Source organism: Erythranthe guttata, chromosome 8, assembly GCF_056151865.1.
Source record: "Erythranthe guttata isolate IM_541 chromosome 8, IM_541, whole genome shotgun sequence".
Lineage (NCBI taxonomy): Eukaryota > Viridiplantae > Streptophyta > Magnoliopsida > Lamiales > Phrymaceae > Erythranthe > Erythranthe guttata.
Genome location: NC_142540.1, coordinates 3,268,297 through 3,280,488, shown reverse-complemented (window position 1 = coordinate 3,280,488; position 12,192 = coordinate 3,268,297). Strand labels below are relative to the sequence as shown.

Below are 12,192 nucleotides of genomic sequence, written 5' to 3'. Positions count from 1 at the left end.
TGAAAATAAAAATAGTTAAGCAGTTTACGGCATTTACCCACTCCACGCTTAACTAGACGGTCTGTGAGATCCTACACCTGGTTTAAGGAGTTTTTATATTTTAAAACACTTACTAATTAGGAGCATATATAACCCCCATGTTTTTATTTAAATTATCTAAGCGTGGAATACATGCTTTTGAAAAATAAGTATTTATATGAATTGTTTACCTCGAGTAATAGGATTTTCAAATATTTTTGTTATTTACGACGTTTGATTTATGTCGCATGAAACTTGAATTTGTAGACATGGTTAATTGCTAATGACTAGGATTAATTCTTAATCATGTTATCACCATGTCTAACTATCCCCCAACTAATTATCTAAGTTGGCATTTGAAATTGTAAACACTTGATTGACTGATTCAAAACTTTGTTGACTAATTAAAGCTTAGTTTAAGGGACAAGAAGTGACATTTCAGACAAGAGTTATGAAATTGTTGAAAAAAAACATAACAAACACAAAATAAAAAATAAATAAATTGACTTTAATTACACCACCTAATATATCGATTATGTCCAAATCATGCATTTTCAAACTTCATTTTTTTTATTTGTTAATCATTTAATCATAAAACTCTTTTTTTTATTGACTAGGAAAGTACATAGTTGGAATTTGTTTTATACTCTTAAGCATATATTTATTTTTAATTAAACAAGTAACTATTTGAATTACTAAAGTTCTCACAACCAATAAACATGCTATTTTTTTTAATCTAATTGGGCATGTTTAGTTAATGTAATTTGTGAGATAAGTATAATGTCTTAGAGCTCGTTCGGTTACCTATATTATATAAGATATATTGGATTAATTTTCTACCGACTTACTAATTATTTTGTTAGTAATATGTTCGGATCGTATGAAATTAGTTAAATTCTGATATTATATTGAATTTGTCCATAAAACATCTTATTTCATAAAAATAAATTATGATTTTAAGGATAAAATATTTTTTTCTTGTTTACTCACCCCCTACAAAACTAATTACACAGGGGACGAGTGTTACTAAATTAATGAAATAGTAGCATGTAGTAGCGAACTTTAATTTCCGTAGCTGTTTTGAATGAGGACGAATTTTATCAACTGAATATGTTATTACTCCTTACTATTTAGTATGTAGAACTTAATAGCGGAAACCAAACAAGTCTTTATTATTATGGGTGAGGTCAAGAGACCTTTTTTTCTTCTTAAAATACATTATAAAATATATTGGGGAAATTATTATTTAATTCACTGAAAACTTCCTCAAGAACTATAATTGAAGAAAAATGAGTTTTAATACAAAAAACGCCAAATTGACTTTGGTGGAGTGGACCAATTTAGGCATATGGGACTTGAATTCCATTCACATGTAGGATCATAACAAAAGCACATGCAATTTTCTTGTGAAGCAACCAATATTTTAAGAAAATGTCAAACTCCCCCAAGTTAAGTTTTTTCTTCTTTTTTTTCATGCTCTTCATAATATTTAGATATTAGAAAATATAAAAAAGCAAAAAGGGTTTTATATATTTGCCATTTTTTAAAAAATTCAAGTGTTCAAACTTTGTCGAATTTGATAATATTTTGTTATTTCGTGGGGCAAGAGATGTGATTACTTTTTATATGGGCCAAAAGAATGCAGCCACTGGAACTGTATTTGGTTAACTCCGCTCTTGTGCAATAACTCGCAAATCATCATATGAATAATGTAAAACAATGATAGGTTAATTAATCATGTATTCATGTGTGACTAGAAAATATTGGTAAGTAGGATCAAACTCAAAAAAAAAAAAAAAAAAAGATTTGATTACTTGGAACTTAGGTAAATGGTATCTTAGTACCTTAACTAAATACTACTACATTGGGAGTGATGTAAGGAAAATGATTGAGAGGGGGCCACGTGGTTTGTTGTGAGAGGAGGGCGATTAGGGCATGTGAGAGCCTTATTGATTATATATTATTATACCCCACCCCTCGAAATTTGTAAATTTACATTAATTAGAGCTAGAGAATTAATTATATTGATTAATTAAGAGAGAAGTTTAATTTGCTTGTGGTGGTGGCAACTAACATGCACGCAAACTCTCCATGGCATAAATATGGACCATTTGCTCCCTCTTCGTTAAACAAACCTACCCCCCATGCCTTCAGTTTGTCCACTCAAAACTTCATTGTGTTGAAACGTCGTACTAATTATAAGTGTTAATTACTAAATTACGTACACTTCGAAAATATAGTTTTTAATTAAGACATTTATCTACATGTATACTTGAGCAAAATATATTGATATCATGTGTAATTTATCACTAATATTTGCAATAAATATTGTCGATATTACAAGTGATCGATCACATACATCGATCGGCTGCAACTCGAGTGAAGTGTAATCGGGATTTTAGCTAGGTAGTCCACAACCTTATTATGTATATCTACAACATCCTACATATTTTTAACTTTTTGCAATATCCACCCAAACATTTGACTTCATCAAAAAATAAAATCAGTAATCCAATTGAAAATACTCAATTTCCTACATTTAAAAAATAAAAATATGGAAAATTTAGAAAATATATATAGATATCGAACTAATTGTATTTAATATTTCAAGTAATATAGTTATAAGTTTAGACAGTTGAAATTTATAGTATATACATTTGATGCAATGCTCAAATCCACCAAATCTAAACAACCAGGTGTAACATTATTTAATATTCGGGTTTAATTTTCCCTCCAAAAATTTGTATGAAAGCCCTAGGTCACGTATGTCAAAATTTAAAATATTTAATAGAGGTGAGTGTAAATTAGGCGATCGAGAAACAACAAAACTTTCGAAGCGTGTGGCCTCGATCACCTGTCAATCGTATTGCAGCAATATGGTTTGGTGTACACTCGAAGTCAACTAATTGGAAGGTCAACGAAAGTTACGCATCACAAGTTGACCACAACTAGGTTGAAATTGCAAAACGCAGCACGCACGTAAATGCATGAGAAAAAACTCAAGTCATCGATCTTCATGTTAACTCAAAACTAGTGGCCGTTGACTTGCAGAAATCTCACACTGAAATAAATAGATTCAACAAAATGTAATTCATTCAAAATAAAATATTACTCCATTATTTTACGACGAATTAAGATTATAATGAAGTATACATATGAACTTTCAATTTTCATATTTCTAGGTCAAACTTGCAGAAGCGTGTAATTAATTCTGCGCCTTCACTATCAATTCTCCACTAACCAAATTGCTGCACTAGTTCAAATAAAATATACATATAATTCAGTATTTTATTTTTTTATTATTATTTAAAATCATCACTATTACTTATTATTATTATTATTATTATTATTACTATTATTATTATTATTATTATTATTTATTATTATTATTATTATTATTATTATTATTATTATTATTATTATTATTATTATTATTATTATTATTATTATTATTATTATTATTATTATTATTATTATTATTATTATTATTATTATTATTATTATTATTATTATTATTATTATTATTATTATTATTATTATTATTATTATTATTATTATTATTATTACTATTATTATTATTATTTCACAGAGAATCTGAATTGATTATTAACTCGAGATTTCGTATTTTTATTATACCAACCAACCAACCCATTTTGACATTGCAAAAATTTTATACTTTGAATAATATTTTTTCATTTATGATTATATTTAAGGTCCTATATAAATAAGCTAAGTCTTAGTCTTGCATGTTTCTTTCATATATATTACAGCAAAGAATTTGTCCGTAAATATATATATTATAAACTGGCAGATAAAAGTAGCAATCACGAATTTAGTACATATTATAGCAAACTCTAATTAAGGATGTAACTGGTGGAAGTTGACAAAAAAATATTTGGTCTATATTTATTTATTTATATATTGTATGTAATAAGGTGGTGTTTGCAAAAGTGTTCCTTCAATCCTACACCCGGTGAAAAACACCGGGTGGGTCTTCTGCTGCCACGTGTTCTTTTTTTTTATTTTTCTAAAATCCCTAAAGGTAAACCCTATCGGGGAATCTATTATAAAATACCAAAAAGAGACACGTGGCAGCAGAAGACTCACCCGGTGTTTTTCACCGGGTGTAGGGTCGAACAAATCTTGGCAAAAGCTTATTTAAAAGCATAGGTTAGTGATTGTGTTAAGTTGATATTAAGTGCTTAATTCTAAAAGTTGTGGGTGTTTGTAAAAAATCTGGAAAATCAATTTAAATAGAAAAAGTCGGTTTTGTAAACACCTAAAAGCAAGTTATGAGAGAAAAAAGTTCATAATCTATTTCTAAAAGTTTTTACAAACACCACCTAAGTGTCAAACGCTTTTGCCCGACTCATCAAAACAAAAAACAATATATATAATGTTGAAATCCGGTGAACACTTCTGAAAAAACGCGCGACTACCAATAAAAATAAAAATAAAAATAAAACGTTATTTCAAAGGAGCCTCAACTCTAACTGTATGTATTTCCAAAGGAGGTATAATAAGAAATGAGCCTCAACTGTACCACAGATGATAAAATTATGGGAGGATTAATGCAAATTGAAGCAAACTTAACGTAGCTCGGGTTCTTGTTTAAAACATTGGTAATTAATTACAACATTAAAATTATCGAACAATATTAATTTTGCCAATTGGTGATCGATCGAGAACGACGTCAAACAAATGGGGTCACTTTGTCACAACTTGTACCACGATTTATTGTCTAGAAAGGAACACTTTTGTAGTATACAAGAGGAACACTTGCTCATTAAATCATTAACTTGTGATGTCTCTATATATATCATTTCCCAAAGAACAATTTGACAAATTGTTAACAAAAGCCAGCGTTGTTACGTTGTTTTCAAAAATCTAAACTATAACACGAGTCGAGGATGAATACGCGCCATTTTTTGTTGATCGATTAACAGAGCGAAAAAATTGAGAAATTTGTTTAAATCCACCCTTTAAATATAATATATACGTAAATTATAAGACAACAATATATATACTATATGCACAATTTGTACACAAAAGTTGGTAATTGTGTGACAATTGAAAATTAGATATAGGCATCCCCCACCATGTTGAATTGCCTCCTAAAGAGGTCAAACTAGCAGAGCCACTGGCCCTTCATGGTGGCCAAAGTGGTCTCTTCTAACACTTTAACTTATTACAACTTGGTGTTCAATTTCTTACATTTTTTGAGCTATAAATTTATTGGTCTTTATTTGGTTAGACAATCATGGAACACACCATATTCCCAACACTTGAAAACCGGTGAAATGAGAATTGGGCCCAAACAAATTTGTTTCAGCTTGATTCAAGATCCATCGCTAAAATTTGTTTCAGCTTGATTTGTTAACATAATGAACCATACTTGAACACATGTTTTCGTTCGAAAACTGTGACGCTCAGCTTGAGCTCAAGTTCAACTAGCATCCACTCGATTAGAACTCGTTTCAGATTGTTGATCAAAACATAACTTTTAAAATTCAATAGAAGTTCAAACAAACTTGAGCGACCATGCGTTATGCTGACTCAACGCATTTACGCCCCTACTTACAGACATATTGGAATCTAATTATAGAATTGGGTTGTCCGACGCAAAATTCCATAATTAATTCAGAGAATGCCTAAAATTGGGACTATCGGACTGAAACAAATTCCCCGAACCATCACGAAAGGTGATTCGTAATGATAAAACATCGAATACATGAAAACAATTATTTAATTAAAATTTATATAATTGCCCAACCAAACAAGACCTAATGTATCCCATATTCAACTTTGTTCATCTCTAATTATGTTAAATTTTTAAGATCCTCTTACTTGGGCCCAATAACCCAATTAAAATTCATCCGAACCAATGGGCTTATATAATATACTCCTTCAATGCTAAAATGGGCCGGGCCGGGTCGAAATCCAAATGCATATACTAATTACGGGTCGGGTACAACCATATTATGCTGGTTCATGTTATGTACGAACATATATATATTTCATCTGATTGCAGAGTGTGAAGGTATAGATGAACCAAATTTCATGGAATCTCCAAATTTTCCGCCAAATTTTGAAAACATGCGTAGATAGAAGGGATCTCACAACGGGAAAATGCTTGCACGCAGTTTATATCAAGTCTGTTGTTCCACAGGTTACATACATTTCCAACCACTTCACTCTCCTGTACTCCAAATGCGGCCGTCTCTCCGCCGCCGGGAAGGCCTTCGCCGCCACCGCGGAACCCAATGTCTTCTCCTTCAACGTCATGATCGGAGCCTACGCCAAAGAATCGCTTCCCCATCTCGCACGCCACCTGTTTGATAAAATTCCCGAACCGGACATTGTCTCTTACAACACCCTCATTTCCGTCTATGCTGAACGCGGCGATGCTTCGCCGGCGCTGGAGCTCTTTCTGGGTATGCGGGAATCAGGTTTGGGTATAGATGGGTTCACCTTTTCCACAGTCATAACCGCTTGCAGTGACGACGTTGGATTGGTCAAACAGTTGCACAGCTCGGCCTTTTCCGGTGGGTTTCATGGCTATGCTTCAATGAATAATTCTTTGATTTCTGGGTACAGTAAAAATGGGATTTTTCTCGATGCGGAAAGGGTGTTTTCCGAAATGGGTTCGGTTAAAGACGAGGTGTCCTGGAATTCGATGATCGTAGCATACGGACAGCAGAAAGAAGGATTGAAGGCGATGAAATTGTACCAAGAAATGGTCCGCCTGGAGTTGTACGTGGACATGTTTACGTTAGCTAGTGTATTGAGCGCTTTTACGAGCATGGAAGATTTAATCGGTGGGAAGCAGTTTCATTCTCAGTTGGTGAAGATGGGGTTTCATCGAAACGCACACGTCGGAAGTGGTCTGATTGATCTGTACTCCAAGTGCGGCGGTCATATGTGCGACTGCAGAAAGGTGTTCGACGAAATGCCTGACCCAGATTTGGTTCTTTGGAACACAATGATTTCTGGCTACTCCCTCAACGAGGAGTTCTCAGAAGAGGCGCTCAATTTCTTCAAGCAGATGCAGCGAGCAGGCAACTTCCCCGACGACTGCAGCTTTGTCTGTGCAATTTCGGCATCTTCGAAAATGTCGTCTCCTTCACAAGGGAGGCAAATGCACTCGTTGGTCATCAAATCCGATATCCAAACAAACAGAGTTTCCATAAACAACGCCCTCGTTTCAATGTATTCCAAGTGTGGAAATTTGCAAGAAGCCCGCCTGCTGTTCGATAGAATGCCTGACCATAATAACGTATCGTTTAATTCAATGATTGCAAGCTATGCTCAGCACGGGCTTGGAGCTGAATCTTTGATACTCTTCGAAAAAATGCTCGAGAAAAAGATCGCTCCCACGAGTATAACATTCGTATCTGTAATTTCTGCATGTGCACACACTGGTAAAGTTGAAGATGGAGAGAGATACTTTAGTTTAATGAAGGAAATTTTCGAGATAGAACCGGAAGCTGAACACTACGCATGCATGATCGATCTTTTGGGGCGAGCGGGGAAACTAGACGAAGCAGAGAGGCTTATTTATACAATGCCGTACACTCCAAATGTCATGGTTTGGGGTTCGTTACTCTGTGCATGCAGAACACACGGTAATATCAAGCTAGCAGAGAAAGCTGCGAATCATTGCCTTCATCTCGACCCTTCAAATGCAGCTCCATACGTAACCATGGCGCACATGTACACGGTGGATCGAAGATGGGATGAGGTGGCGAGAGTGAAAAAGCATATGAAAGATAGGAGTGTGAAGAGGCGACCAGGCTACAGTTGGATCGAGATTGACAAGAAAATCCACTCGTTTGTGGCGGAGGATAAATCTCACCCGATGAGAGAGGAAATTTACGGGTTTTGGGAGAAAATGTGGGAGAAAATCAAGAAAGCTGGTTATGTGCCTGATTTGAAGTGGGCTTCGGTTAGAGATGATTGTGGAGTGACGGAGGAAGAGAAGGAGACGATTTTAAGGCATCATAGCGAGAAATTGGCCGTTGCGTTTGGGCTTTTATCGACTAAAGAGGGTGTCGGTTTGCTTGTAATGAAGAATTTGAGAATGTGTGGGGATTGTCATAATGCTATTAAGGTTGTATCTGATGTTGCTCAAAGGGAGATTACTGTTAGGGATTGTCATAGATTTCACCATTTTCGACAAGGCCAATGTTCCTGTGGCGATTTTTGGTGAAATTAATTAAAAAAAATCGGATTTTTTTTTTCGGAAACTGAATGCAGGGGCCTCGTGTCCTCTCACTTTTTGTATGTGATGTATTATCAATTATGCACACTAATTTAATATACAAATGCCTATTTAGAGATATTGAAGCAAAACTAGCAGGCGATGTACGAGAAATATTCAAGTTTGATAGGCGGGGGTAAAATGCAATTAGATATTGTGCACATGTCAAGTTTCGATATATTTCAAAGTCACAATTCAAAACGATAAGAAGATTTCTACTGCTCAATTGCAATGTCGTTGTCTTGGCCACGTGGTGGTCTCCACTTGCTATCGAAAACGGTCCTTTCCACCACTCGACACTGTCCTAACTTGTCATCGATTAGCTGAAGCAATTCTTGTAAACCAAGTCCAGTTACAGCAGACGCTTTCACAGGGCAACTGGATTCTGCTACAGATACAGCATCTTCCACAGAATCTACGGCAGAATCTATGGCAGAATCTACTAAAAGCTCGTTAGGTTTGTCACTCACAGTATCGGAGCCAATGGAGCAACCATCGTAGTCAACCCAAGATTCTTCTTCTTGCTCCTCCTCCTCAGATAAGAGCCACTCTTCGGGATAATCTCGATCTTCATCGTGTTGACCGGTCAACTGTTCAGATGCCACGTCAGCATCGTCTTCGCCCGAGAGACTGGTGTCGTAATCTCCATCATCAACTCCGTCGATATCGGGTTGCTTTTCCAGAAGATCGACCTGAAGAAATTTTTTGGGAAACAGGCGAGTCAACTCTGTCGTCACTATATATTTTATTTTTAAGGTAATTACAGATAGACCCCTCAAGTTTGGAACATTTACACAAACCTTATTCCAAACTTCAATCATATTATGGAGCTTCTCCTTTGGCACGCCTAGCTTGCAAAGAACTTGCATGACAGCTTCGCGGTGTTCGTTGATACTTGGAGAACTCGAGTCCAGTACATGCTGCAAATTTTCTCAAAGTTTGTAAAACATAAAGAAAAACATCAAGATTTGCTAACGGGAATGTGAAGGGCATAACCGTAAATTCATACCACAAGCAGGTCAGCTTCGACGACCTCTTCTAAGGTAGCGTGAAATGCTTCAACTAGCTGCAAAAATAGAAACTATGTGACCACAAAGAACAGCCAATTGAAATAAAAAAAACATATCCGATGCAAAGCATTTCGTTAACCTGAACAGGCAAATCCGAGATGAATCCAACTGTATCACTAAGCAGCACTTTCCTCCTAAATTTCAGACAGGAAATATTTGAGGCAGAAATTACTATTACAGAGAAATCAAAAGGATAAAATATAGTAATTATTACCCTGATGGAAGAACGACACTGCTCAGTTTCGGATCAACAGTTGCAAACAATCTGACATAACGAAATTTCTGTATCAGATCGACAGCTGTCATAAACCGAGCGGTGGGATATGTGAATGTGTACATTTGATATTAGCAAGAACATCCAAAATCGAAAGAAATGTTTTTTTTTTTTGACTTACCGATCATCGCAGTAAAGATAGGTGTTTGAGAGTGCACTAACTAATGTAGACTTCCCCTGGAAAAAATATGTTTACGAAAAACGAAAATATTTCATCACTGTAATATTAATTAGATGAAATGAACATAGAATAAAAAATGATTACGAGCCACCTACAGCATTTGTATAGCCAACTACAGCAACGGTAGGAATTTCTTGTCCTGGGGAGCTTCCTTGCCTTCTTCGAGCAGCACGTTGGATGGCTCGAGTACTTCGAACTTCTTTTATTTCGGACAACAGCTTCTTTCTTCGATCCAAGATTCTGAAAATTCGAAAATTTTACTTAGAAAGGACAAATCCGAGACCCTGAATTGCATAGTATGCATCGAATAAGAACACTTCAAAACTTCATAAAGAAAAAGAAAAATCTCGTATACAATTTTTCTGCAAGGCGGAAACAAATGCAATCAATAAATAAATGGATAATTTTAGCACACCTTCGCCTTTGAAGCTGAAGTTCGGTTTCTCCAGCACCACTGATAAAACCACGCCCTCCGCTTCCTCTCCTGCAAATCACCGATCGTTTTAAATCAGAAATCTAATAATCATGTGATTACAACTACAAACATGAACCCTTCGGAGGAAAAAAAAAAGCAGTTAAGAAATATGCTAATTAGAAGTTCATCAATAAAACTCACCCTCTGGCACTAACGACTTCTGATTCCCCGGCTCCACCAAACGTGTAACGCCCATCAAGCCCACGAATTCGAACAAGCCTGCTTCTTTTATACATCAGAGCTGCTAACTCGGCCTGAAAATTATAGAATATTTTAGGCTATATATTAAATAGAAGTCGCCAGTGCAGCCTATACGTCAATGCGCTTATATACTATTACAATTACTGGAATTTGTTGGCAAATATATGAAGATCACAACGAAAATTCAATTTTACCTGTAGTTTAGCTTCCTTTGTTTGAGCATGAGCATTAAAAATCTCAATTATGAGACTAATACGATCAAGAACCGGTTTTTCCCAGGTCCGCTGTGAAATAATGAACACAGGGAATCAGCTTAACGAATACGTTAATGGAAACTTGTTGCACAGGTAATTATATTTTAATTATATTTTTACAGATGAAATGTCGTTTTGTCAAGATAGGGTCGTATCCTATATACAGAAAACTTGCCTCCAGATTCCGTTGCTGAACGCCGCTGAGAATAGCGTTTACGAAAACGGCATCCACCTCATCCTGTTTGTAAGTAAGAATCATGGAAGAATCTATTCAAATTATTTGTACCAGACTTTGCTAAAACTCACGAGAAATAATTACCGAAACATGAAGATTCATTACCTTCGATTCCAAGTTATTTATGTGGCATTTAATATTCCCCACCGTCCCACCTCCGAAATATGTATCTGTGGCATCATTCAAAGTCAAAAAGACTAAGCTATATCCAACTAAACTTCGTCAATACGACGTAATAAAAACGAATCATCGATTCATGGCATTCGATTTTCAGTCATTGAATCGTTAATTGCATTGACTTGTTTTAAATAATAGACTAAAACGACCAACATTGCCCAATACCGAACTCATTCTTGCTCATTTGTTTCGGTTCTCTAGTTTTAGTTCATAACACTTCAACATTTCATAGTAAGCACAATTTGCCGCCATATCGTAATCGAGCTTATCCACGTGACTTCGAATCAACATGACAAATCAAACACCTTAAACGAAACATTACATTTATGAACTAATTCAACTACATTTATAACAAGACAATTTACTTATCGACGAATCAGAATCAAACTCGTGAAATAACATTACAGAGAAAATAAACATGGGAAAGTTACCGGCCCGAGTTGATCTGGCAGCAGGGTTCTGAACAACAAGATGAGGTGGCATTTCCTTGTCCGAAAACTCCGTGTTGTAAACCCCATCACGCTGTTGTTCAAGAGAATTTGCAAGATTCAAGGCCTCCTCAAGCTTCGCCTTCAAAAGGGTTTCGGGTCGGATCCTGGGCTGTACGACGAATAACCTGGGCGGGCAATCGGGTTCCCTGTTGAACTCATCGTTATCGGGATTAAGCTGTTTTCTTTGTAGAATTGGGGAGTTGGAGAAATATGCAGAAAGGGGAGGAAATTGGGAAGGTATAATTGATGAAGACGAAGTATTTATGGGGTTTAAGAGGGACAATCGGGAACGCAGGTGCAGTATGGCTCCGAGCATCTGATTGTTTGTATTGGTAATTTTGTTCTTCAACTTTAAGCTTATGATGATCAGACCGCCGAAGAAATAAGGTTATGATCAGCTGTCTAGGTTTCCGCCGCGCCGGAGGATAAAGTTCGGTGCATCGTGGTAGTTGATTAATGTCAGTATTGCTTCAATTGAGGGTTCTCTTTCTTGTTTGTCATCCATTTTATGTTATTATTACTTTTTTTATTAAAATGCAAAAGTTCCATCAAATTG

At 35.6% G+C, this 12,192-nt stretch overlaps 2 protein-coding genes across 2 annotated transcripts; one reads left to right on the top strand and one right to left on the bottom strand.

Moving 5' to 3' along the window:
* The first annotated feature begins 5,999 nt into the window (after positions 1–5,999).
* On the top strand, positions 6,000–8,357 carry LOC105973683 (Pentatricopeptide repeat (PPR) superfamily protein). Its single transcript, XM_012998719.2, has one exon. The coding sequence runs from the start codon at positions 6,065–6,067 to the stop codon at positions 8,225–8,227; it is 2,163 nt and encodes a 720-aa protein (XP_012854173.2). The 5' UTR covers positions 6,000–6,064; the 3' UTR covers positions 8,228–8,357.
* LOC105973694 (GTP-binding protein, HflX) lies at positions 8,331–12,184 on the bottom strand. Its single transcript, XM_012998730.2, has 13 exons — positions 11,577–12,184; positions 11,074–11,138; positions 10,909–10,971; positions 10,674–10,763; positions 10,420–10,532; positions 10,219–10,287; positions 9,899–10,043; positions 9,744–9,799; positions 9,563–9,613; positions 9,428–9,482; positions 9,288–9,344; positions 9,079–9,198; positions 8,331–8,970 (listed from the first exon to the last, which is right to left on the bottom strand). The coding sequence occupies exons 1-13, from the start codon at positions 11,950–11,952 to the stop codon at positions 8,494–8,496; spliced, it is 1,737 nt and encodes a 578-aa protein (XP_012854184.2). The 5' UTR covers positions 11,953–12,184; the 3' UTR covers positions 8,331–8,493.
* Positions 12,185–12,192: the final 8 nt, after the last annotated feature.

Bases quoted from the DNA above. Each gene is read 5' to 3' on its own strand.
- LOC105973683 (XM_012998719.2), top strand. From the start codon at position 6,065: ATGAACCAAATTTCATGGAATCTCCAAATTTTCCGCCAAATTTTGAAA.
- LOC105973694 (XM_012998730.2), bottom strand. From the start codon at position 11,952: ATGCTCGGAGCCATACTGCACCTGCGTTCCCGATTGTCCCTCTTAAAC. The intron at 10,972-11,073 runs GTAATGAATCTT...ACTTACAAACAG, and splicing joins TAAATAACTTGGAATCGAAG to GATGAGGTGGATGCCGTTTT. The intron at 9,345-9,427 runs GTTAACGAAATG...CTATTTTTGCAG, and splicing joins TCTCGGATTTGCCTGTTCAG to CTAGTTGAAGCATTTCACGC.